The sequence below is a fragment of the Gobius niger genome (assembly GCF_951799975.1).
Source record: "Gobius niger genome assembly, chromosome: 6".
NCBI classification, from domain to species: domain Eukaryota; kingdom Metazoa; phylum Chordata; class Actinopteri; order Gobiiformes; family Gobiidae; genus Gobius; species Gobius niger.
The window spans coordinates 29,824,529-29,849,533 of record NC_136857.1 but is presented as its reverse complement, the minus strand read 5'-3'; the positions used below and the strand labels follow the sequence as shown (position 1 = coordinate 29,849,533).

At 40.9% G+C, this 25,005-nt stretch overlaps 2 protein-coding genes across 2 annotated transcripts in view; one reads left to right on the top strand and one right to left on the bottom strand.

Annotated features, from left to right (window-relative positions):
- Positions 1-491: 491 nt before the first annotated feature.
- On the bottom strand, positions 492-10,426 carry il17rb (interleukin 17 receptor B; the record flags this gene model as incomplete). Its single annotated transcript, XM_079559032.1, has 8 exons — positions 492-915; positions 1,989-2,251; positions 2,373-2,459; positions 2,558-2,587; positions 6,194-6,329; positions 7,760-7,878; positions 8,437-8,550; positions 10,411-10,426. 8 exons carry the CDS (start codon positions 10,424-10,426, stop codon positions 538-540), a joined length of 1,143 nt encoding a protein of 380 aa, XP_079415158.1. The 3' UTR covers positions 492-537.
- Positions 9,908-25,005, top strand: part of chdh (choline dehydrogenase) — a 27,353-nt gene continuing 12,255 nt past the window's right edge. The window contains exons 1-5 of the mRNA XM_079558027.1: positions 9,908-9,975; positions 17,318-17,650; positions 19,459-19,689; positions 22,785-22,951; positions 23,130-23,281. Of these exons, the coding sequence (XP_079414153.1) occupies positions 17,343-17,650; positions 19,459-19,689; positions 22,785-22,951; positions 23,130-23,281 (858 nt within the window). The 5' untranslated portion in view covers positions 9,908-9,975; positions 17,318-17,342. The remainder of the gene's footprint in view (positions 9,976-17,317; positions 17,651-19,458; positions 19,690-22,784; positions 22,952-23,129; positions 23,282-25,005) is intronic.

The following is a 25,005-nucleotide window of genomic DNA, read 5'->3' as shown; positions in this document are numbered from 1 at the left end:
GCTCCGGTTCACAACACATGAAGCTAATCCTCCATGATGACTCTGTTTACATCTTAGGGCTATACACTGCGGGAGGGGGTTCTGCTGAGGAGCAGTGGTTGGTTAGTCGGCTGGTGACGAAAGGTTGGAGGCGTATCCTGGAGGTCGAAGGCGTTTCCTGAAGGAATCAGGCGTTTTATCCCTAAAATGGCCGCCATCAGAGTTTTTACAGATTACTCGAAAATACGTGAATGTGCCAAGGCAACACTTCAGGCATGTTTTTAATGAGGGAATGACTTCATAACATGATGTAAAGCTTGAAAAAGTCGATTTTGCATAATACCCCCCCTTTAACCATTTATCCATGTGTAACTGCTAATGTTCAACAGACATTTTTCCTGACTTTGTCTTGGTCGATGTATTGTTGTGCACTGTTCCTGTTCAAATAAATGCACATCAATTAAAAGTAACCGGTCTATCTCAAGTAAGATAGACCGGTACTGTTACAAAATAATATGAATAAAAAGTCCTGTGTTCTAACAGTACAGTTGGACTGTGCTATGGTGCAGCTCCGTCATGAGTTGGGAGTCCGTGTAAGGCTTGGATGGCCGCCCTTAGCTTCTCCGAGTCATTTCTGCCGCAGCAGTCGGCACGCCACGTCAGGAGGTCGGCTATCTTTGTGTATCTCTGTCTTCGGAGGCCTCTGCACAGCTTGTTCAGGTCTTTCATCAGGGTAAATGTCCGACAGGCCTGCAGCTCAGAGGTCAACGGACCGGTCGCTCCGAAACGGACCACCCAGAACTTAGCCAGCTGTGCACCGTTCACAGCCCGCGCGGCCACGAGGTTCAGAGCCAACAGGTACAGGTCCTGAGCCGCCGCGGGGGGGCCGCTCACTCCAGGGAAGGGCGGCTTCTGGGGTGAGCGCTGAGAAGATGGCTGTGAAAAACAAACAAACAAGCATTTAAGGACGTTTTAGATTTCATGACTTTAGTAAAAGCACAGGTCAAATATTACTCTAACACACAGCACGTTAACGCCGATAACGGCTCACCACTAGTTTATACAGTAATGATCAACACATTAACAAGTGTAAAAAATGTGCAGCAATTGACTACAGTTTTGGTACAGATGCTGAGAATACCAATTGAAACGGGGGGAAAAAGCGATCTAACAAAACTTGACCAAAGTCAATTTTGTGAGCCACCCTAATGTGCACAACAGCTTATAAAACACTCACTGAGGCGGGTCTGCACCTGCTGAAATATCATTATTGTTAGGAAAGACTTATCTTTGTAATGCAAACATGTGGCCTTTAGAGCAGAGTCAGACTCGGGTAGAATGGAGTCAACCCAGCTCACATGGCTAAATAAGATGTTTTAGCAGCCAAGTGCAGACCCTATTCAGTGAGAGGATTTAGCACAAGCTTCTGTGGACGTTAGCACTAATTTAGCATTAGCCCAATAGTGTCAATAATGGTTGACTGATGTCTGTCCCAACCTGCGGCCGTCCACACTCGTTTCAGGCTCACACTACAAAAACTTAATATCATGTATTGGCTTAAATGACTTAAATTGAGGAAATGCGTCTTGCTTTGAGGGGTTTTCACTCATTCAGACCTTTTTCCTGATCTGACCAAGATTATTTTGCGAGTTTGATATCATTTCAGACAGGTTCTATGGTAAATTTCACTTGAAATAAGAAAGTAGAACTGCCAATGGGACAAGACCATTTTTCTTGCCCCATTGGCAGAGAAACGTTCTTGAAAAAACGGCGAAATATATTGAAATGAGTCAGAAACATCTCAGAACAAGTGAAATAATCTAGATAAAATGCCCAACTAAATCTCAACTAGTCAAAATAACTAAAAATTGGATTATTATGCTCAAATTGAGACATCTAAACTAATCTAGTAAATTACTTTTTGCAGTGAAGTGATTTAACGCGTACTCTGGAGATGAGCAATTGAATAGCCCTGCTCTTCGCTGATTGGCGTTCGTGAGCGGCCTCACCTGCGGAGCCACGATGATGACCCTGTGTGCCGTCTGGACCTGCTCCAGGAGCCAGCGCATGGGGCCCAGCTTGGCCACGCTGCCCTGCTGCCACATGTCGACCTCCACACTGCATCCCCCGTGCTGCTGGAGGAACTCGGCCAGAGCCACCACCGCGCCCTGGAACTCTGCGCCCCCCGCCGGGTACACCACCAACACGGGCACTTTGGGACCCATGGCCACCTTCTGGAAACCCGCAGCCAGACGGGCACTGACCATTCGATCTGTGGGGGACAAGAGCCCTTTAGGAAATGCACTGAGCAACAGATAACAACTTCAGTGGGCATCATCATTTTATGAAGTAGTGTGGAGATGCTTTGTGATGGAGCGTGCAGCAGTAGTTACATGTGACGAGGCCAAAAAGCAGAAGCGCGAGACCGGCGACCATGAGACCGACGATCAACCCGACAGGCACCGGGACAGGAGGAGGAGCTATAAAGGCAAGTCAAAGAAAAACTACACACATCAACTTGGCTTTTATAGTTGCGATGACTGTTTTATTACTGAAGGTGATGTGTTCTGCTCATTACCTGGAGTCGTGATGTAAGGCGCCGTATCAACTGTGTGAACACAACAAAACATTCAGTCACAAAGGCTGCACAGGGAAATGAGAAAATTTGGTGAAATCATGTTATCGTGTTCAGGGGTAAATGACCTTTAGGGGTGACCCGGGGAGCTGAAAAAGAAAGAAGTGTTTCAAAATTCAAAAAAAGTTTGCAAAGTTACTGTCATTGCAATATTAGGGAACACAATATCCATTCAAGTTCTTAAAGTGCATATGACAGTTTTTAATGCTTTTGTGTATATGACTTATTTAGATGGACAAAATCGGTCGTAAGTCACAATTATCATTTTATTTCAGTGCAACAGGAATTTTAATGAAGAAATGTTGGGCAGACGACACACTTTCCAGTCTTGGACTAAAAAAATATTTAAAAAAAATATTTTGAACATTTTTTTTCCCCCAAATATCCAGAGCACTGCAAAAAGTATTTAACTAGATCAGTATAATCATCTCAATTTGAGCATAATAATCCAAATTTTAGTTGTTTTGACTAGTTAAGAAGTTCTTGGGCATTTGTCCTAGATTATTTCATTTGTTTCCGAGATGTTTCTGACTCGTTTCGATACATTTCGTCCTTATTTCAGGTCATTTTCTTTGCCAATGGGGTAAGAAAATTGGTCTTATCTCATTGGCAATTTGACTTTCTTATTTCAAGCGAGATTAACCCTAGAACTGGTCTGAAATGTCCTCAAACAAGCAAAGTAAAATTGGTCCGATCAGGAAAAGTGTCTAAATGAGTGAAAACCGCTCAAAACAAGATACATTTCCTCAAGTCAAGTCATTTAAGCCAATGCTTGATATTTACTTTTTGTAGTGAGTTTTTGAGTTTTGAATTTCAAAACTCAAAAACTCTGAGTGTTTTTGTGAAATTACATTTTTTTTAGCAACTTATCCAAACCCCCCTCTGTATAGCCTTTGTAACTAATATATAACTGCAGTGTCTCGCCTTAAAAGCCATCACTGAGGTCGTCCTGATTTACACTTCTTTAAAACCAAATTTCTTTAAAATTTGGTTCTATTTACTATTTTTTTTAAAGTCTGAAACAACTACATAAGAAACAATTACTATTTATTATGCAAAATAATTTTCGGAGCGTTTCTGTGATGTTTATAGTTTCACTTCCTTATTGGACACTAACAGGAAGTGACATAGACGAGGGCAAACAACTGTTGCCGTGAAATAAAATGGCAATTATGCAACCTTTTAAATAAGCCATATTTCAAAAAGCATTAAAACCGACCATATGCACTTTAAGCATTAAATTGGATTTAAACTGTCATTAAATGTACATTTCTTACGAAGTACATGTTTTTCTTAGAGACAGAACCTACTCAGTGACATTGCTCAAGTATTTTTTACGGCATACAAAAACTAAAACAAATTCGGCCGCAGTTTGACACTTTTGCTCCAATATACAATTTACTTTTGAATATGAAACAATAGAGAAAGAAAGAACAACAACAACAAAAAGCAAACAAATAAAAAACAAATAAATAAAGATACAAGAATCAAACATATCATTGTTGCAGAATAATACACAGAAATGTAACAAACAGAAAGGCCACAAAATGAGACAATGAATACAAAACATTCACGTACAGCAGGACTGGGGCTTGTTATGATACGCTGAATTTATATGATGCTGTTCAAACATATTCATCATGTACTCTGCTCATCATCATTATAAGCTGCTTTTTAATTTCGTTCGAGTAAAGTCTTGCAACTGTGAGTAGTTCTTCTTTAGTAGCAAATCTAAATATTGACAATTAAAATAGATGTATTTTGTGTTTTGCTATTTTCAAAAAACATAACAATTTCCACATTATTTCATGTTTTGTTATCTCATCATTTGTCATTTGTCAAAACAATTTCTCAGCACTCACTGTACTGATGTCACATATTCTCTTTTTTGCTCTTGAGTAAATATCTTGGCTACTCTAACCATCTCTGCCTGCAGAGGGCGCTCCTGCACAATTTAAAAACCCCGGCCAGCCTGGCTTCCCCAAACCCAGCCTTTTCTTTACAAATATATTTTCCACAAATCCTAAAATGTCAAATATCACTGCAGAGGTACAAAATAATGTGTTAAAGCCTGGATTATGCAGGATGTGTCCCCGATAAATGTTAGGAAACTTAAAGAGTTAAAACTGTTTATTATTGTTAGTGCAATAGTTCTGAGAGCTTGTAGTTCTCATGTGACGTCACTGGAGGGCGCTGCGCTGCATTACACGACACGCTTTTCCCAATCATAATGAAACAGACTTATTGATGTGGTTTTTTTTTGTGCCATTAGTAAAACCCTTCTCCTTTGTATCCCATATATAGGTAAACATGAGGTTTAAAGGCAGGGCAAGTATGTAAGGTGTTTTAAATGTGCTTGTTTAAGAGAAAGAAGACTAAAATCACTGAAACTCCCACTGAAACAGTTTGAACAGAGGGAAAAAAGTACTTGGAGAAAACGTTGCTTGAGAAACTAAAACTGAGTTTGAGCGAAAAAGTCTGACTTATTTTCAATGATGTCATGAATCGTGTGAAACAAAACATCAAATCCTGGGGAAATCGTGATATTTGCAAAGAACATTCAAAGAAAATGTCAAATACAGAAAAAACGAAATTATTCTGAAGAACAAGGAGACGATCTACACCTATTTAACAGATCGAAATGAAGCATTTGCCACTTAAATACTTAATCAGTGGAAAAAATAGATATTTTTACTTCGGAGTAAGAGTACAGATACTTCATTGTAATTTCACTCAAGTAGAAGTAAACAGCACTCTATGATAAAGCTACTATTAGAAGTACAATTTCTCTGAAAAGATACTCAAGTACATGCAGTTGGATAAGCAGATCAGAGAAATGCACAGTCAGTCCATGGCAGCTCACCGTGTGTGCGAAAACATTACATTTAAAGTGATGGGCGGTAAGTTTGCAAAGTGAGGAGATAAAGTGAAATCTGAAAGTAAACAATCAAATTCCTCCCCACTTTCACCAGAAAGCCACTCCGAGTTTGCAAAATGAGGTGAGCAGGAACAGAATTATCAAGATCTCCCTCCTCCCTCCTGATTGGACGTGACACGCCGGTTCACAGGAAAAGCTCGTCTTTCTGATTCTGATTAGTTGCTGAAATCAGCAGAGGGAGGGGCTTTCTTTAATATTACTTGTGTCACCTCAGATTTCAAACCCAGGCAGTCCAGCTGACACAATCTGTTACATTTGTAAAACATTTAAACTCACAGACCATCACTTTAACAAGAAATCCAGATTGGAAATGACTATCTTGTGAGAGGAGGCTGCAGGGGAGGCTGTTGTGACATAGAGACGTCAAATTTGGGAAGTTCCGCTTTGTGGCTTTAATTATCATCCCGTACAATCTGTGCATTTCCCTTCAAGCAAATTTGAGTGCGCCACGTGTTTTGCTGAGGAAAAAGATGCATTTCTGCCATAATGTGAGATTGGCTTTGAGATATATTGTTACTTTCTTTGGTTTAATCATAGAATCTGCTGAATTAAAGACTGGGAGTTATTTCCTGCATCAGAAAAAAGAGTGTCATTCAGTGATGACTCCCCTCATTTACCATTTACGGCGGCTGTTGTTGTACCTGTAGTCCGGATCGGTGGCCTAACCATTTGATATTTAAAAGGCGATCCATTTTCAGTCGGGGTCTGGGGGAGGTTGCAGGCTTGGACGAGGTAATAACTAGCAGGGAACACGTTGATTCTGTAGTTGAACCAAATCTGCAGAAACAACAACAGATTTAGGGGTTTTCCTCAACTGATAGAACAGATATGAGACACAGAAACACATAAGTGCAGTATGCAAATGAAGACATGCTCAGTTTGTGCAACATGAATGACAGATGTGTTCAACATGAAGGACAGATGTGTTCAACATGAAGGACAAATGTGTATAAAGAGCCAAAATGTCCCCAGGGCTCTGACTTAAGAGTTTTTCATCCTGTTCATTTTGTTGACTAAAATATATTTAGTGAAAATGTTAATCAAATTAAACCAGGTCTAGATATTCTTTACTAATATCCCGGAATCTTTCCTTGTAGTGGAATAAAATTGGGAAAAAGACCATTGAGCGCTGTGCATTTTTTTCTAAAGCCCATTTATAGAAAGTCAGTTAGCAGCTAGCTACTGTTACGTTAGCACACTCCCTGAAAAAGCTCGGAAAATGAGTTTGGGCCTCAACCAACACAATGAACCAGTTACCTGCCATCAACCACCTGCAAGTTGGCCTTGTAGATTCTCATTTTCAGAAACTACAAGCTCTTAGCTTTCAAATGGGGCATTACACTGACTGTAAAGAAAAATGTGATAAAAAAAAAAAAGCAACAAAATAGCATCAAAAAAGCAACAAAAAGAAATGAAAACACAATAAAATAGCAACGAAAACCCAACAGAGGAGTATGTGACAAAACATGCCGGAAAAGCAATAACACAATAAAAAAAAGTCACAAAAACATGACAGATAAGCAAAGACAACACAACAAAAAGTTCTCCACTCAAGAAGCTTTCAGATTTGGGGCGATGCCAAACTGGAGAAAATGCACTTGGTTAAGGAGGGGGTTAGAGGTGCATTATGCAACTTTTTATGTGGAAAACAAAAGTTGATATTAGTGAGTATTTGACCTTGTAGTGACTGTGAGCTGTATAAGTGAGTGTGTGTGTGTGTGTGTGTGTGTGTGTGTGTGTGTGTGTGTGTGTGTGTGTGTGTGTGTGTGTGGTCTTGTAATTACGACATTGTGAGGTCCAGTTTGAGTTTTTACCAACAGAGTGAGGACATTTTTGGAAAGTGAGGACATTTTGGGTGGTTCTCACTTCTTTGAAGAACTGTTTGAGGGTCAAGAATGGGTTTTAGGGTTAGAATTGGGTTAAGATTAGGGTTAGGATTAAGGTTAGGTTCAGGGTTAGGGGTCAGGGTCTGGGTAATACGTTATGTCTATGAGTGTCTTCACTAAGATAGCATTACACGATTGTGTGTGTGTGTGTGTGTGTGTGCGTGTGTGCGACATGGCTGTGCTGTCGGCTCGTGCTGCATGAGCCGCTGCTCAGAGCGGTAGTATCTGATTGCAGCGCGATTTAAAAGAGCCAAAAGCGTTGACAAGAGATCGCTGATAGGGAGACAGAAGGGGTGCGCATTGATGCATTTTTTTTTTTACCTGTTCCTTTCCTGGGATGAGGCCTCCGGGGAAAGCCTCTGCTAAAGATGGAATATATTCACATTTAAATGTTTCTTGTGAAGTATCGATTTCAATGCCCTTGACGTTTTGTATCGTACCTATGAGGAGACAAGAAAAATCAGTCAACCGCAGACAGTGACAGTGTTCAGGCCGGTGGTCAGGACGAGTTGCCTGTGCTAATGTCAGCAGCAAGTCAAAAGAGACGGGACTCTTTTGTGCAGGCTTTGCCATATCATGATTGTTGATGTCGTCTATGGCATGGGACTCCAACCTTTACAACCCACGACCATCCCCCTCACTGTTGAACTTTATTAGCTTTTGGAATGATTTCAGAACCAAAACATTCTTGTTTGGATACTACATTTTCGATATTTGGCTAAATTTCTCTAAAATATAATGTTTTCAATTAAAAAATGCATCAAAGTCATTGTCATATAAATTTGCGACTCGCGACCCCCACCTCAGAGACAGTCCTTCAGAGATAAAGGTTTGATCAGGTGGCACTTGGCGTGAAAAGTTTGAGAACCACAGTATTCTAAAACAGAGGTTCCCAATCCGCCAAATCACTACTGTTTTCAATCAAAACTATTTCAGATTCACTGTAATCAATAAAAATAAACATTGTCTTGAAATCGTCATCTGAAAATACGTCTTACTGTCTACAGCGATTGCCCATCTCACGTCTAACATGTTCAGTCCGCCTTCCAGACTCACACTGGCCTTCAGATCTGCCAACGGCGTCGGGCCCCACTCCTGGGGAAAGGAGATCTCTAAAACAACAAAACAAAACAAATGTCACAAGTGAAAAACAAGCTCTGTGATAGTACGTGGCAGGATGTGGTAGAGAATAGAGATGTGCGCTCGCCGTGTAGTTTAATTTTCAGATTACAAGCAAAGTGACCTGATGTCAGAAAAGTGATGAAACAAGCTAAACAATGTAGATTATAATTAGATATTTAGTTTAGTTTTTGGTTGTGTAAATACATCACATGTATGAATATAGTGATGCTGGTGCAATTTATAATTTTGATCAAATAGACCAAACAAAGAAGAAGAGGACTGAGAACATACCGAGAGTCAGCACACAATGCACACTCTGAAACAGAAAAGGTTAAAGATCTGTTCAGATTAAAACTCATCAAAGCACATTTCTCTTTACACAAATGATATATTATTGTCATACAGCATAACCTAAACACATCTATTCAAACCAACATCTCATAAAGACCAAAACAAAGCAGAATGCTGATAAAAGCAAATTTCCAAGCCCAGTTAATCAACATAATGATTAATTTATTGACCTCTTAACCCCCGCCTGAACCGAGCACGTTTTCTCCAGTTTGGCTTTACCCAAATCTAAAAGCTTCTTGTAAAAAGTGATACAAAAAGGTGAGCTATGAAAACATGACCAAAAAAGTGGCAAATGACGCCAAAGTGACAAAAAAGCACCAAAAAAAAGAGCAACAGAAAAGGGTCTAAAACGCGCCAAAAGTGTTGAAAACGCATGACAGAAAGAATGACAGAAAGAATGACAGAAAAGTGACAAAAAGTGACAAAAAGCGCCGAAAATGTGCAAAAAAATCTAAAAAGTGACAACAACGCGAGGAAAAAGATCCATTTAGATGAGTTTTGTAGGTCTTAGCTTTTAAATGATGCGTTACACTGGCTTTTTACATTTGGGTAAAGCTGAACTGGAGAAAACACACCGGGTTAAGAGGTTTGTTTATTTTCTAATGAAAATAATTGTTATTGTATTGATAATCCCAATTTAAAATGATGATGACTGGTTATCATTGTATTCATAAGCCAATATATGCAGTAAAAATAATTAAATAACAATTAAACTTATTATAACTTACAATATTAGGGTGCAAGGGTGCTCCCAATGACCCCGAGGCCAAAATCATGAAAATACCCCACATCATGATCATCTCCATCTTTTCTTGATGAAAAAAAGAAGAAGAAAAAGACGGGGTAAAATAAAATAGTCTACACTCTCACGTTCGTGACCTCCACGACGCTGGCTGCGCGTGCCTCTCACTTTGCAGAAGAGAGACTGACCCCCAGAGTTCCCGCGGCCCGTTAAAAGTGTTCCCCCGTTAAGCTCCGCCCACTCCGCCTCGCACGCGCTCCGGGGACTCCGCCCGCCCCGATTACCTCGGGTCCTAAAACTGACAACTTCTCTGGAAACGACGGTATGTTTGTTTGCCCACTCATTAACGCAGCTTTATTCAGAGTACGTGCCTTTAAGTGCTTGTGTCGCAGTTCGCCTCCGTCACGACATGGCGCGGTCACTTTGTGCGTGTTTGTTTTCCTGCGCGGGCACTGAGCGCAGTAATAACATTTACGTTACAGCGGTGTTAAAACCCACTGTTACTGCTGAACAAAGTCAGCGGCGCTAGCTTACTGCGGGTTGTGTCAGTAATTCAGCTCATAATGTCCTGCAAAGCTGTTATTTCGATGAAGCTTTCTGCGGTGGGGTTGTAAATACAGAGCCTACAACAGCTGGTATTGATCTAAAGATGGCGTTTGTAAAGTAGTACCGCTAGAACTGGGTCAAAGTTCAGAAAGTTATCTCCCTCACATTTGTTTGCGCGAGTTTGGCTACGACGCTCAAATTCCACCGTTACCATGGAGATCTGCCATCTTTGCAGCTGTTAGCGTACATTTCCATTGACTAACATTAGCTAAAAACAGTCTAAAAAGTGGACAAAATAGCCGTGGAACAGCTCTGTTAGCTGCCGAGTTACTGCTGGTAAAAACGTCTAACTCACTGTGGTGTCCGAGTGTTTTAATGTGAACCATAACTCCAGTATTTTAACTTTTAAAATCTCCATTAGTTTACAATTGCTGCTCATCCCATAATGCTTAGCGATATGTCGTCACATTCCCGAACTTTATACACATATATTCTCATCGGTGCATTCAGGCAGCGGAAAGGTACAACTTCCACAAGCTTTAAACCAGTACTATTCCAGGTCTTCAAGCACAAGCACCAAACGCTGCTACTTTATTGATCCACAGTTGACGTCACAGTTGCTCAAATAGTAACAATAGATTGAACTATTATAAAATATATAATAGATAATAAAATGAATAAATACACATTTATGTATAATATAAAATATTAGAAATGGATGATATACATTTGAAATATACAAATGAAATGATTTTTGTTCTAAAAAATGTATAAACCGTAATAATAAACCATTGTGTTTACAAAAGCTGATTGTACGACAAGTCTGTAAAGAGACAATGCACAACATTTGGCTATTTTATTTTATCGTTCGGTAAAAAGGTTCAGTTTATTCAGTTATTCTTGTTTCCTGTAAAGCGTCTTTGAGTGTCTTGAAAAGCGCCATACAAATAAAACGTATTATTATTATTATTAGTTTATTACCTCTTAACTCCCACCTGAACCGAGCTCATTTTCTCCAGTTTGGCCCAAATCTAAAAAGTGTCAAAATAGCAACAAAAACAAAACAAATAAGTGACAAAAAAGCGACAAAGAAACCACGACAAAAGACGATGAAAAGCAACAAAAACACTACAAAAAAAAGACTACAAATAAGTGACAAAAATGGAGTGACAACGCAACAAAAAAGTTACGATCAGTTTTGCAAGTCTTAGTTTTCAAATGAGGCATTACAGTGTTGCTCTGGGGTCGAGAAGGTTTCAGATTTGGGTACAGCCGAACTGGAGAGAATGTGCTTGGTCAAAGTGGAGGGTAAGACTGTTGAAGTTTTTCCACACTGAGATATGTTCGTACCTGATCTTTGATGAGTTGATGCGTACCTGTCTGGTCTTTGTGTGTGCGCTCAGTCACGCAAAAAACAGCCAACATATTGTTAGCGTTTAGCCTCTCCTCCTCTCCTCTATGGGGCCAAGCGGAGGTTAAGTTAGAAGCGACCAAGCTCTTCCACGTTTTCCCTATTTAAATGCAGTTACATGAGTGTTGACACGGTGTTTTTGCGTGACTGAGCGCACGCGTGAAGACCAGACAGGTACGCATCAACTCATCAAAGATCAGGTAAGAACATTTCTCAGTGTGAAAAAAAACAATGGCCTATTCCTTTAACTCTTCAAATCTTATAAAATGATATTTTAAAGGTCGGAACTAAAAATAAACTATGACTAATCGTGACTAATCGTGACTAATCGTGACTAATCCTGATTGAAACAACACTAATCGCATTGTAGATCAGTAATAATCCCGGTGCAAACTACAGCAGGTTTGTGAATGGACCGGGTCCAAACTACATCTACACTGTTGTAAACCTGTAGTGATTGTTACAGTAACTGCAGTCTTGTATTTGGACGCAATAGAACCAGTTCGATGGCCGTCTTGATATCTTTTTGATATGTTAGAGGCCTCTTTGGTTGGTTCTCAGACTGACAGATTAGTTTTGGCTTTATTCTTTTTCATGTTAAGTAAACACTACCTGTTTTTTGGTCAGGATTTGAGCTTTACAGGTTGATTCAGTGCTTAATCTGTGGGGGGAAAAAACAGTATTTTGCATTATTTTGTAACATTTTCCCCTGAACTGAACAGTATTTTCACATTTCTTTTTTTTGTCTTGTGGTGTTGGGTCTGTTTTTAGTAGATCTGTTTTTATTTTTTCAGATTTTATGCTGATCTTGGCCTGGTGGGACTTGTAAGGTCAAATATTTCACAAGGTATGATCTGTGTTGTGATATTGTGGTGAGGATGTTGCAAACAGTTAGCCTCATAGCATAATTTCTATAATGCCATCATTCCGTCAATCATATTCCACAATTCTTTATTGATATTGTCACAATACCAAATGACTGAATTATGCTGTGAGGCTAACGAAATGCTATTTTTCTGTAAACAAAAACCCCTGAGCCATAATTTCCTCTATACAAAAATCATCAAAGATCCACACAGGCTGCTGCAATTGCTCACCAGTTTATTGGCGATACGGGCGTCTGCCGTTCATCACTGATCCGAGTTCTGCGGTTGTTTTCCCCAGCTGAGCGAGCGTTCATGTGCATTTTCCGACGGTTCCCGAATAAGCGGCAAAGGTCCACGGTTTACAGGTGTTTCTCAAACTTTCACACCAAGTTAGAAAGGATTTAGCTTTGTCACCACCTGATCTAAATCTGCTTTACAACAGTATGGTGTAACTCAAATTGTCTCTGCCACAAAACAAAGCATTTAGGTATGATTTTATTGCAGGGACTAAACTAGAGAAACACCGATTTGCTTTATTTTGTTCCGCCTCTTAAATGTGAAACTCTCCTGCTGGTTCTGTGTCACCAAAAACCACATGTCATCCGTTGTGAGTTTGCCGATGTTATCAGCTCCAAAATTTACAGCAGACACGTCTCCCTCTGCCTCTACTACAGAAAGGAGATAAGTGTCCACGGAGCTGTGAGGTGTTCATTTACCAGTAATTATTCACCGGGGCATTGCCAAGAATTGCGCCCGCCCCTTCACTAGTCAAGTCAAGAGGAAATCAGTTACTGCAGTGACACAAAGCCGTTTTTAGAAGAGAAACCGTGCAGCGTTGACTTGTTGGTGCAGGTAAACATTGGACTTTTCACACAAATCAATCTACTAAACGTCAGATTTCAGCAGCGAACATTTTCCCTGGGGGGGGGGGGGGGGGGGTTAATAAGCCAGACAACCAAAGCTGAGCTGATCTGTTCTTCTTAACTCCCCCACTTCAACAAACCACATTTTCTCCAGTTTGACCCAAATCGGAAAGCTTCTCGGAAAAAAAACAGCAACAAAAAAGTGATGAAACCGTGTTGGTTTGTTTGTCACTTTTTTGTCAAACGAGCAACGAAAGACCGACAATGAAGTGACAATAAAGTGACAAAAAGGCAACAAAACATGACAAACAAAGTGACAAAAAGCTACACGGCAATAACACAAGGAAAAAGATCAGTTTGTCGCTTTCAAATGAGGCGTTTCACTGGCCTATGCTTTTCAGCCATGTGACTTTTGTTGTAGTGGCCAAAAACATGGCCCAAGAGATGATACGTGAAAAACCCAGGGAGTCAGTGTTTAAAGGAATAGGCCACCGTTTTTATATACTAAGATATGTTCTTACCTCACTTTAGTCGAGTTAATATATCCCCGTCTGGTCATTGTCCGCGCGCTCTGTCACGCAAACGGAGCACATACGCAGCCTCTCCCACATGTCACATAGCTCCAAAAAAGCTCACGATAGAAGCTACCAAGCTCTTCCACGTGTTCCCTATTTAAATAAAGTTACGTGAAGTGTTTTCATGCGAAGTATATTTACACAGAAATGTAACGTGTCGATTTTATAAGCAAATAAAAAGGGGGACTATATTGTGAGGCGTAATGATGCGAGGAGCACAGCGTCCGCGTAGTAACTCCTAAAGACTTCCCCCCGCTCACTTCCGTCAATAACCTTTAGGAGTTACTGCGCGGACGTTTTACTCCTCGTATCATTACGCCTCACAATATAGTCCCCCTTTTTATTTGCTTATAAAATCGACACGTTACATTTCTGTGTAAATATACTTCGCATGAAAACACTTCACGTAACTTTATTTAAATAGGGAACACGTGGAAGAGCTTGGTAGCTTCTATCGTGAGCTTTTTCGGAGCTATGTCACATATGGGAGAGGCTGCGTATGTGCTCCGTTTGCGTGACAGAGCGCGCGGACAATGACCAGACGGGGATATATTAACTCGACTAAAGTGAGGTAAGAACATATCTTAGTATATAAAAACGGTGGCCTATTCCTTTAAGACGTTAGCATGCTACCGGTTAGCATTTTGCTTCAACAGCTCAGCTCCGACCTCTCCAAGAGAAAGCCTTGAACCACACTCCAAACCCTGACTACAAAATGTGACAGAGGGCAGAGCTGAGCTGTTACTGTAGTATTTCATCAGTGTTCACAGATGTGAGCCACAAGTGTGTTTTTCTTGTTGAACCATTGACAGTTGATTGAATCATCGATGGTTGACAGTTGCTAACCGGTAGCATGCTATTGCCTTGAGTAGTTTAAACACTGACTCAGACTGAGACTCTGTTGACATGACAAACTGTAAAAATCACAGAGAAAGGTTTTCTATTTCCTCTGTGCTGTAGCTCGACAGACAGAGCTGTTACGTCTGCTGGTTATGTCACATAAACGTGTGTCTCTGGGGTTTTAACTGTTATCCTCTTGAGGAATGATTACGAGAACATAAAAATGCCACTGTCAATGAGTTGTCTTTCATTTTCATCCTGAGTAGAGATATTGTTTCATGTTGTAGTACTGCACGATGCTACTTTGGTGTTCAAAATGGCCGCCAGAACTATGTGTGTGGAAACTCATGCATCGGCAGTAAGTTCCAGTTGAGAAGCTTTAAGATTTGGGTAAAGCTGAACTGGAGAAAATGCGCTCCGTTAAGGCGGGGGTTAAGAGGTAAAAAAATGTAGCTAATGAATTATGCAGCTCGTGTCTCATGCTTTGTTTGTCATTTAAAGTGTATTTGATAGACTAAATTTACACCTGTTTAGCCATTTTTCCATTACATTTTTGTGACGCTCAATACAGGTCCAGACTAAGATTTTGGGTTGTATTACTATTTTCATTTAGGTGCACCAGGAAATAATTTAAAGGCAAACTGCATGACATTTTTGTACTATTATACTGATGCCAGCAATAAAAAAAACCTGCTCCTAATGACCAGCTCGATACAGAAAATGTTAGCTTTGCAGTGGGTAATCAAAGAATTGATTTGGATGAGGAGCTATCTCATGTTTGACTGCCTTTAGTCGGCATCTCCATGGAGACGATCTGGAGACGTCCTGCTCCCAGTAAGGTTTCAGTCAGGTTTAAGAATAATTTTTAACACAATGATTACCAAAAACATTTTTTATTATTATTATTATTACGAAAAACAAGACACTCTAATGCACCTTATGTGTGATTTTGGTATCTCTGTGAGGAACAGAAGTGAAATAAATGATGATCAAAAACTTGTGAAAAGTCAGGATCTGGACATTTCATATATATTATTGCGTTTCTTTTCTTTTTTTTTAGTCCGGGGTCGTGATGTTGCGCAGCAAAATGCTGTAAACCCGACACTTCTCTCTCGTTCTCTGGAGCGCGTTTCACAAAGCAGAGCGGCTTCTCATGACATTTAAGTTTCTCTGAGTTTTTACATTGTTAAAATCGGTCCAAGGACGACTGAGAAACATCCTGATAAAGTCTTCAATCCGAGAACCAGGCTGTATAAATGCACACGTGAAAAAAAGCGATCGATCTGCGGCAACACGCTGTGTTTCAAAACGTGTCAACAATGTTGTCATTGAAAATGGACTTGAAACGGAAATATTTAGGCATTTGCCTCTTCCCATAACGTTAGTGCCAGAGGACAGCGGTGGAGAGAGGAGTTAATCAGAAAGGAAAGTGTTCCCAGGAAAAAATCTGGGATATTGACAAAAACTAGCCTCTGTTTAGCTTAGATTTCTCAGGAATTAAACTATTAGACTACGTCTCACCTTTCAAACGAGGCACAGCATGTGTCCATAGCTCCAACATAAAATACACTGGTCGTGCTACAAATATAATGAAAAATGGTCTGGATTGTTGCACTCAACAGCTAAATCCCCAAAACAGCGCAGCACTCAATGCGTTAGGTATATTTCAACAATATAAATATAACATGGTGAAATAAATGCTTGCACTTTATTCTTTTTATTGGGTGAAATGTTACATGGTGTGGCTACTGGAGCGACCAAGTGTATTTCAGTTTATGAAAAGCTGTTGAAAAATAACTGATCGCGGCCGAAATGAGTTTCCTTCGCAGGGTGGCTGGGCGCACCCTTCGAGATCTGGTGAGGAGCTCAGTTACCCGGGAGGAGCTCGGAGTAGAGTCGTTGCTCCTTCACGTCGAAAGGAGCAGCTGAGGTGGCTATGGCATCTGTTCCGGATGCCTCCTGGGAGATGCTCCAGGCATGTCCTAGTGGGACATGGAGGGACTATGTCTCCGAGCTGGCCTGGTGTCGCCTCGGGGTCCCCCCAGAACAGCTGGAGGAGGTGTGCGTGGAAGTCTAGGCTTCTCTGCTGAGATTGCTGCCCCTGCGACCCGGCCCCGGATAAAGCGTTAGAAAATGGATGGATGGATGGATGATCTGACATATGCATAAGTTGTAACGATCAGATCACGTTATGCAAGTTGTTTATGTGAATGCAGGTCTTTTACCCAAGGATATTTAGTGTAGAAAAGTCCTTGGATGCTTATTTGATGTTTTTCCTTTAGTTTATTAACAGATATGATTGATAAATATTAAATAAATAAGAAGCCTCAATGTATTGCAAAACCACTCAGGTCTTTCAGTAGAGCTGTCACGATAATGACTATATCGACTTATTGTTCAATAAATGACATTTTTGGGCTCAGTATTTATCGTCTGTACATGTATTTGTATTTCTTTCCGATGTTTTGAAATGTAGTACTAGGGCTGCAGGGTTTATCAATATTAAATCGCAATTGTACTACTACATTTGTACTTGTACTCACTTTTCTGTGTTGCTTTCCAGTGAATGAGGACACCTCGCCTTCAACATGCTGCAGTCTCTGGCCTCACTGGGCCGGGCCAGGACCTTCGGAGGACCTCTACTCCAGAGCCTGTCCAGCTCCACGTCCTCGGTGCGCCGTAGATGTTTGAGCGGCGAGCAGACGCCCTCGTACAGCTATGTGGTGGTGGGGGCGGGCTCGGCGGGCTGCGTACTGGCCAATCGCCTCAGTGAGGATGCCCACGAGTCTGTGCTGCTGCTGGAGGCGGGGCCCAAAGACCAGCACCTGGGCAGCGTGCGCCTGTCCTGGAAGATCCACATGCCGGCCGCGCTCACCTACAACCTCTGTGACGACAAGTATGTAGAGCAATATACACTGCGTTCCAAATTATTATGCAAATGACATTTTTCTAAGATTTTCTAAATTGTCAACTGAAATGAGAGTCAGCATAATTTTTAAGTCTTTAACTGGTAGAGGATCATTTAAATGTGGTGGAAAAAATTTCCTAGTGATAACAGTATTTTTTTCAAAAATAAATATACTAAAAACCTCAAAATCCACTGTTCCAAGTTATTGTGCAACTCATCGTTTCAATACATTTTAAAGCTTGTAATTAACTGAAAATGCTCATTTGTTGTATTTGTAGCATTAGGAGGTCATACTTACTGAAATCAAAAGCTATTTCAATCAAAAAATATTAACAGGTCAAGTTATATATTAACCTAGGAGCCCTTGTGTGATCGCAGCTCCAAATTCTTAAATCCATTAAACTTGTGAGTTTTTGGACAGTTTCTGCTTGGATTTCTTTGCAGGATGTTAGAATAGCCTCCCAGAGCTGCCGTTTGGATGAAAACTGCCTCCCACCTTCATAGAAGTTTTTTTTTGTTGAGGCTCCAAAGGTTCTCAACAGGGTTGAAGTCAGGGGAGGAGGGGGTCCACATCATGAGTTTCTCTCCTTTTATGCCCATAGCAGCCAGTGATGCAGAGGTATTCTTTGCAGTAGGACATGGTGCGTTGTCATGCATGAAGAGGATTTTGTTAGGGAAAGCACGGCTCTTCTTTTTGTAGCATAGAAGACAGTGGTCAGTCAGAAACTCCACATATTTTTCAAAGGTAATTTTCACACCTTCAGGGAGTCTAAAAGGGCCTAAAGGGGCCGACCAGCTCTCTCACCATGATTCTGGCCCAAAACATGACTCCGCCACCTCTTTAATGACATCACAGCCTTGTTGGGACATTGTGGTCATTCACCAACTATCCACTACTCCATTGATTTGACCATCCAGGGCTACACGGCCTCATCAGTGAACAAGACTGTTTGAAAATGAGTCTTCATGTATTTCTGAGCCACTGCAGCCGTTTCTGTTCATCAGCTTCAATTAACCATTTAGGGGAGGCCCGGATAGAAGGTTTATGCACAACTGCAGCCTCTGGAGGGTCCTACACCTTGATGTTCGGGGGACTCCAGAGGCACCAGCAGCTTCAAATACCTGTATGCTGCTTTGTAGTATCTGTTCTCATAATCTGATGTGTTTGTCTGGCAGAAACCGTCCATATTGTGCCTTTATTGGCACAAAACGGAGTGTGCTCTGAATCATCCACAAATCTCTTATCTGTATGATGATTAAGCTTAATCTTTCATGAAATATTGAAGGTTTTCATACCTAGACCAAGGCATTCAACTATTTCACACTTTTCATCAGCAGAAAGTCCCTTTTTCTTTCCCTTATTGCTTGAAAATGATGATCTGCTTAATCAAGTGGAACACCCTTTTTCAGTAGTTTTTCCCTTAACTGGGCTTAACCTGACAACTAAAAATCCCAGGTCTCTGAGATTTATGTCAGTGATTCATAGAGCCCCAAGACACGATACCATCCATGAGTTTCATTATTATTGCTTTTTTTTTTTCCTTTTTGACACAAAAATCCAATTTGCATAATAATTTGGAATGCAGTGTACAGTCGACAAGATCATCTCGAGGCAGCTGTGTGGGAGATATCCAACTGTATCGAGTTCATCTCCAGCATCAAGAAATGGGGGGACTTTTTTTGTTTCTTTTTTTTTTTAAGTGACAAATATAGGGGGGGTTGAGGTGGGGGTAGGGGGTCAGCGTTAAAAAATGTGAAATATTCGAAATATATGAAATACTGTTTTCCTCCCTCAGGTTTAACTGGTACTACCACACCGAAGCGCAGGCGCACATGGACAACCGGGTGCTGTACTGGCCCCGGGGCCGTGTGTGGGGCGGCTCGTCCTCTCTCAACGCCATGGTGTACATCCGCGGGCACGCCGAAGACTACAACCGCTGGCACCGCGAGGGCGCAGAGGGCTGGGACTACCAACACTGCCTGCCCTACTTCAGGAAGGCCCAGGGGCACGAGCTGGGCGAGAACAGGTACGGGACGGGGGAAGGAAGTCTGGGTCAATCGGAAAATTAACAATGGAAGATGGAAGATGTGGCATGGCATAGATCAGTGGTTCAGGACCTAAAAGTGTGTCGGTGTTGTTTTCAGTGGCTGCAAGCCTTTCCCAGAAGACATTCCTTTGAATATTTATGTGCACAAAAGGCATAGAATCACAACGTGACTCTGTTCAATGTTATTGGGTTGTTTTAGTCATGATTTCATCTTCTTTGTCGTATTTAATTAAACAACAATATTTGAGGAAAGGACAGGATTTGATGTTATATTTTATCATTATATTTTGGGTCATTCCATTCGATGTTTATTAGGATATAACCTTGCTACAGTAAAATCTCAAAATCTTCAAAGATCTTCAAAAAAAACATAACATTGTAGTTTTGCATGTATGTAGATACATTTGTGCGCCTCAAAAACGCTGCAGATGCGTCTTCCACTATCTTCACTACGCTTCACTATGTCAAAGGAATATTCTATACATACAGCAGGAACCATATGTTTACATCTATGGTTTACATACACTACATAAAAAGACACATTTGCATTTTTTCCTCACCATCCCAAATGTGAAATACGGGGGGGTTGTGGGGGGGCAGCATCATGCTGTGGGGTTGTTTTGCTGCGGGAGGGACTGGTGCACTTCACAAAATAGATGATGTCATGAAGAAAGAACACTATGTGGAAATATTGGAGAAACGTCTCCAGACATCAGCAGGAAGTTAAAGCTTGGGCGCCGATGACCCAAAGCAAACTGACAAACTAGTTACAAAGTGGCTTAAGGAAAACAAAGTCAGTGTTTTGAAGTGGTCATCATAAAGTCCTGATCTCAATCCAGTTGAAAATGTATGAGCTGAAAAGGCATAGGTACGAAAGGCGGCTACAGATGTGTCTCAGTTACAGCAGTTCTGTTTGGAGGAATGGATCAAAACTCCTGCAAACTATTGTGAGAAGCTTGTGGAAGGAAATCCAAAACGTTTGACCCAAAATATACAGTTTAAAGGCAATAATGCCAAATATTAATGAAATATATGTATACTTTTGGTTTTGTAAAAAGTAATAAAAAATTGTGTAGAAAATTCTCTCTCTCATTCATCTGGAATTTGACAAATTGAAATTATTTTAAAAATTGTAATTGACCTAAAAAGTTATTCTGGTTTCATGCCTGACAGTGAGAAAAAATGCAAATGTGTCTTTTTTATAAAGTGTGTGTAAACAGATTGTTCCAGCTGTATTTCTTGAGATTACACATTTTTGAACAGTTCTGTTATTTTTCTTTTTCGACTCCTTTCCTTCTGCAGCCTGTACCGTCTACCAGTACGGTGGGTCATCATTGACGGATTTCGTGTCTGATGGTGCACAAACCAGGTGCTTCCATTATCACGTATCAGTTATTTATATTAGATATCAGTTGTTTACATCAGTCACACTCGAATAATGACAATGAATGAACCGCTGTCAAGGCTCGAAATAGTGCAAAGTACCGTATTTTTCGCACCATTAGGCGCACCTGATTATGAGGCGCATTATCAATGATAATGTTTATTTTCATAAATATGGTGCACCGGAATACAAGGAGCATTAATTAATTAATTAATTATCATTACATAACTGTTGTAAATGTTTGTTTGTTTGTTTGTTTGTTAACTTTATTGTCCCCGTAGGGAAATTTGTTCTCTGCATTTAAGCCATCCTTCGATGCCGCTGGGGCAACCCGTAAGGAGTTGTGTGCAAAGAAAAAGCCGGAATGCATCATGTTGTTGTTATAGTGGGAATCGGCCTGACAGGTGACTACTGCGTTAGTAATACTGTTTACTACTAAATTAGCACTTAATTTAGCAGCTCACCCTAATGATTGGGTTGTGACTAATCAAAATCAAAAGTAGACACAACAAAACATCAAATCACATGCTCAGGTTGGGAGACTCAGAGTGTGTTTATGACTCAGCGAATGAGGAATTCTTGGCAGATATGGAGGAAAGTGTAGCCAAGCGCCAAAGGCATAGCTAAGTAAAGCTTCAAACTACAAAGTACATGCTTTGTAGTGAATTAAAATACTGCTCTTAGTCACCAGTCTATAAAAGAGCATTACAACATGGTTAAAGGTCAGAGAACTGGTTTGGCAGGTCCATAAAAAGTGTGTAAACTTTCAAAATATGGAAGTAGAAGAGGCACATTTGACGAACCAATGGAGGTTTGGAAATGTAAAATACTGGGCAGCATGGAGGCACAGGCACCAAGCATAAACAGATTGAACTGATTTCTTGAGAATAGCATTGTTTAGAAAAATAGAAAAAAATGTAGGTTATTTTTTTCCAGATTCCAAAAATATTGACTGCTGAACAAGTAGAAGAATAGGAAAGATTTTAGAAAATATTTGCAGACCTGTGCACAGAGCAGATATAACACTATGATGTGACAAATGTGTTCAAAATCGGAGCAACAGCAATAAATTACAGATGTCCTGTTTATTCAGAAATATTTGACTTTTATTAATGGCAAGTTAAGTACCAAGGTATTACCGCTAAAACCTTTTAATGCCGCCATTTTCAAATAGCTCCAAATGTGCATTGTATTAACGTTGTTTAATAAGGACAAGCTTCGGCCTCGTTCTTACGACCTCTATTGAAGAGAAGTAAAACCATTTTGCAATGTACAGATTATATCTATGTAAACATTTTGTATTGAGAGCAAAGTCGCATGCCCAAAGGTTTAGGTGGGTCCTTGAGTTGGCTGTTTTGTTGGATATTATTTATGGATTCGTGTTTTTCCGTTTATTTCCTCCTCCGGTTGCCTGGAAGTGCACAGCACTTTTTTCGCAAGAGGCGGTGACATAATTGGTCCTCACACACCTGCGCTTCCAACTTCAGCATTCACCAAACTCAGAACACAGGTGTGAAGTATCTCCCCGACTTAAGAACGTGTCATGAATCTGGCGCAGTACAGATGAGATGTTCCATGAATGAGGCCCAAAGTGCTGCGTGCATTTAGTCAGTTGGTGCTGGTTGCAGTCAGTGGCTTGTAGTGACTCTGAACTTGGCAAAGGTCCATCTCATACACTTGTATGTAACAGGTACCGAGGAGGCAGTGGGCCGCTGAAGGTGTCCAGGGGTAAGACTGACCACCCCCTGCATAAGGCCTTCATAGAAGCGGGTCAGCAGGCGGGATACCCCTTCACTGACGACATGAACGGGTACCAACAGGAGGGCCTGGGCTGGATGGACATGACCATTCATAAAGGTACAACAATCACAGGACATACCTCTCTAGGACTCACTCACATAACGGTCAATCACCAGTAGCAATGGGGGACTGAAGCCGGATGATATTTTCCTTGCGAAAGTCTCAGAGCTTCAAATAAACATGACTCATAAACGCAACTGCGCTATTGTTGGTTGTCGTGGTGTTTTTTCTCCAGGGCAGAGGTGGAGCTCAGCCAGTGCGTACCTGCGCCCGGTCCTGGGGAGGCCTAACCTGAAGGCCGAGGTGCGCTGCCTGACCACCAGGATCCTTTTTGACGGGAGACGCGCCGTGGGAGTGGAGTACACCCAGAGAGGGCAGAAGAAAAGGGTATGGATGCTCAAAGCGGACCAAACCCTACATTTTTTTTTAATTTAGTGATTCAAGAAAAAAGATTTGAAGGGGAACGGTTTAGGTTATGGAAGATTGACCTGTGAGGGCAGCCTGCCAGCAGCAGTGGGAACCATAGCCAGAGCTTGAGCTCGATTCTGAGTCAGGATAACCGAGCAGGAGAATTCCTCTCCTCCGAAATGCATGCTCGGGCAGTGTTGAGGCAATGTTGATGCACAAACAAACAAAGGAGAGACTGGAGGTTGGCACTAAAACATTGGGGTAAATGTGCCAGAATTGTAGAAATATGTGCGGGACATGGCAATCACTGTCAAAAAGCATCATAAAGGAGAATTCAAAACCTAGTTGAAGCCTCAGATAAGAGGAATGTTGATCTGGGGCCTGAAGAACACTCCCACAAAGCAGTGAAGAAAAAGCAAAGGCCCTTTTGTTTGTTATCAGGTGAGTCACTGTGACTGTTAGTTAGTCACCAAGTCACTCATTTAAATCAGTGTTTCTCAACTGGTTTATCATATCGGTGGCGTTCACGATTTAGAATGTGATGATGTGATGATGTCAGATGGAGGGCAGGGTCAATACAACTCTATGGGAGAAATGCAGTTTTTGGAAGAAATCCAAAAACCGAAAATTGACAAATGTTTTTCCTCATCAGTATTTGATCGTGATTGGATTCACAAACCTGTGATATTATTTTTATGTCTGAAAGTCCTTTCTATTGGACAACATCACAGTCATGTTTTCCCATATTGTCACCACTTTTTGACGTTTTTCTGAGAAAATAATTGGACATTAGTTCATACACTGCATTCCAAATTATTATGCAAATTGCATTTTTTTGTCAAAAAGGTTAAAAAAAATAAACAAATTAATGAAACTCATGGATGGTATTGTGTCTCGGGGCTCTTTGAATCACTGACATTAATCTCAGAGACCTGGGATGATTAGTTTTCAGGTTAAGCCCAGTTAAGGGAAAAACTACTGAAAAAGGGTGTTCCTCTTTATTAAGCAATAAGGGAAAGAAAAAGGATTTCTCTGCTGATGAAAAGCATGAAATAGTTGAATGCCTAGTCTAGGTATGAAAACCTTCGATATTTCATGAAAGATTAAGTGTAATCATCGTACTGATAAGAGATTTGTGGATGATTCAGAGCACACACAGGTTTGTGCAGATAAAGGCACAATGAGGACGGTTTCTGCCAGACAAATACATCAGATTAAGAGAACAGATGCCACAAAGCAACATACAGGTGTTTGAAGCTGCTGGTGCCTCTGGAGTCTCCCGAACACCAAGGTGTAGGACCCTCCAGAGGCTGCAGTTGTGCATAAACCTTCTATCCGGGCCTCCCCTAAACTGTTCATTGAAGCTGATGAACAGAAACGGCTGCAGTGGCTCAGAAATACATGAGGACTCATTTTCAAACAGTCTTGTTCACTGATGAGGCCGTGTAACCCTGGATGGTCAAATTAATGGAGTAGTGTATAGTTGGTGAATGGCCACAATGTCCCAAGGCTGTGACGTCAGTAAAGAGGTAGAGGAGTCATGTTTTGGGCCAGAATCATGGTGAGAGAGCTGGTCGGCCCCTTTAGGCCCTTTTATAAAATTACCTTTGAAAAATATGTGGAGTTTCTGACTGACCACTGTCTTCTATGCTACAAAAAGAAGAGCCGTGGTTTCTCTAACAAAATCATCTTCATCATGACAA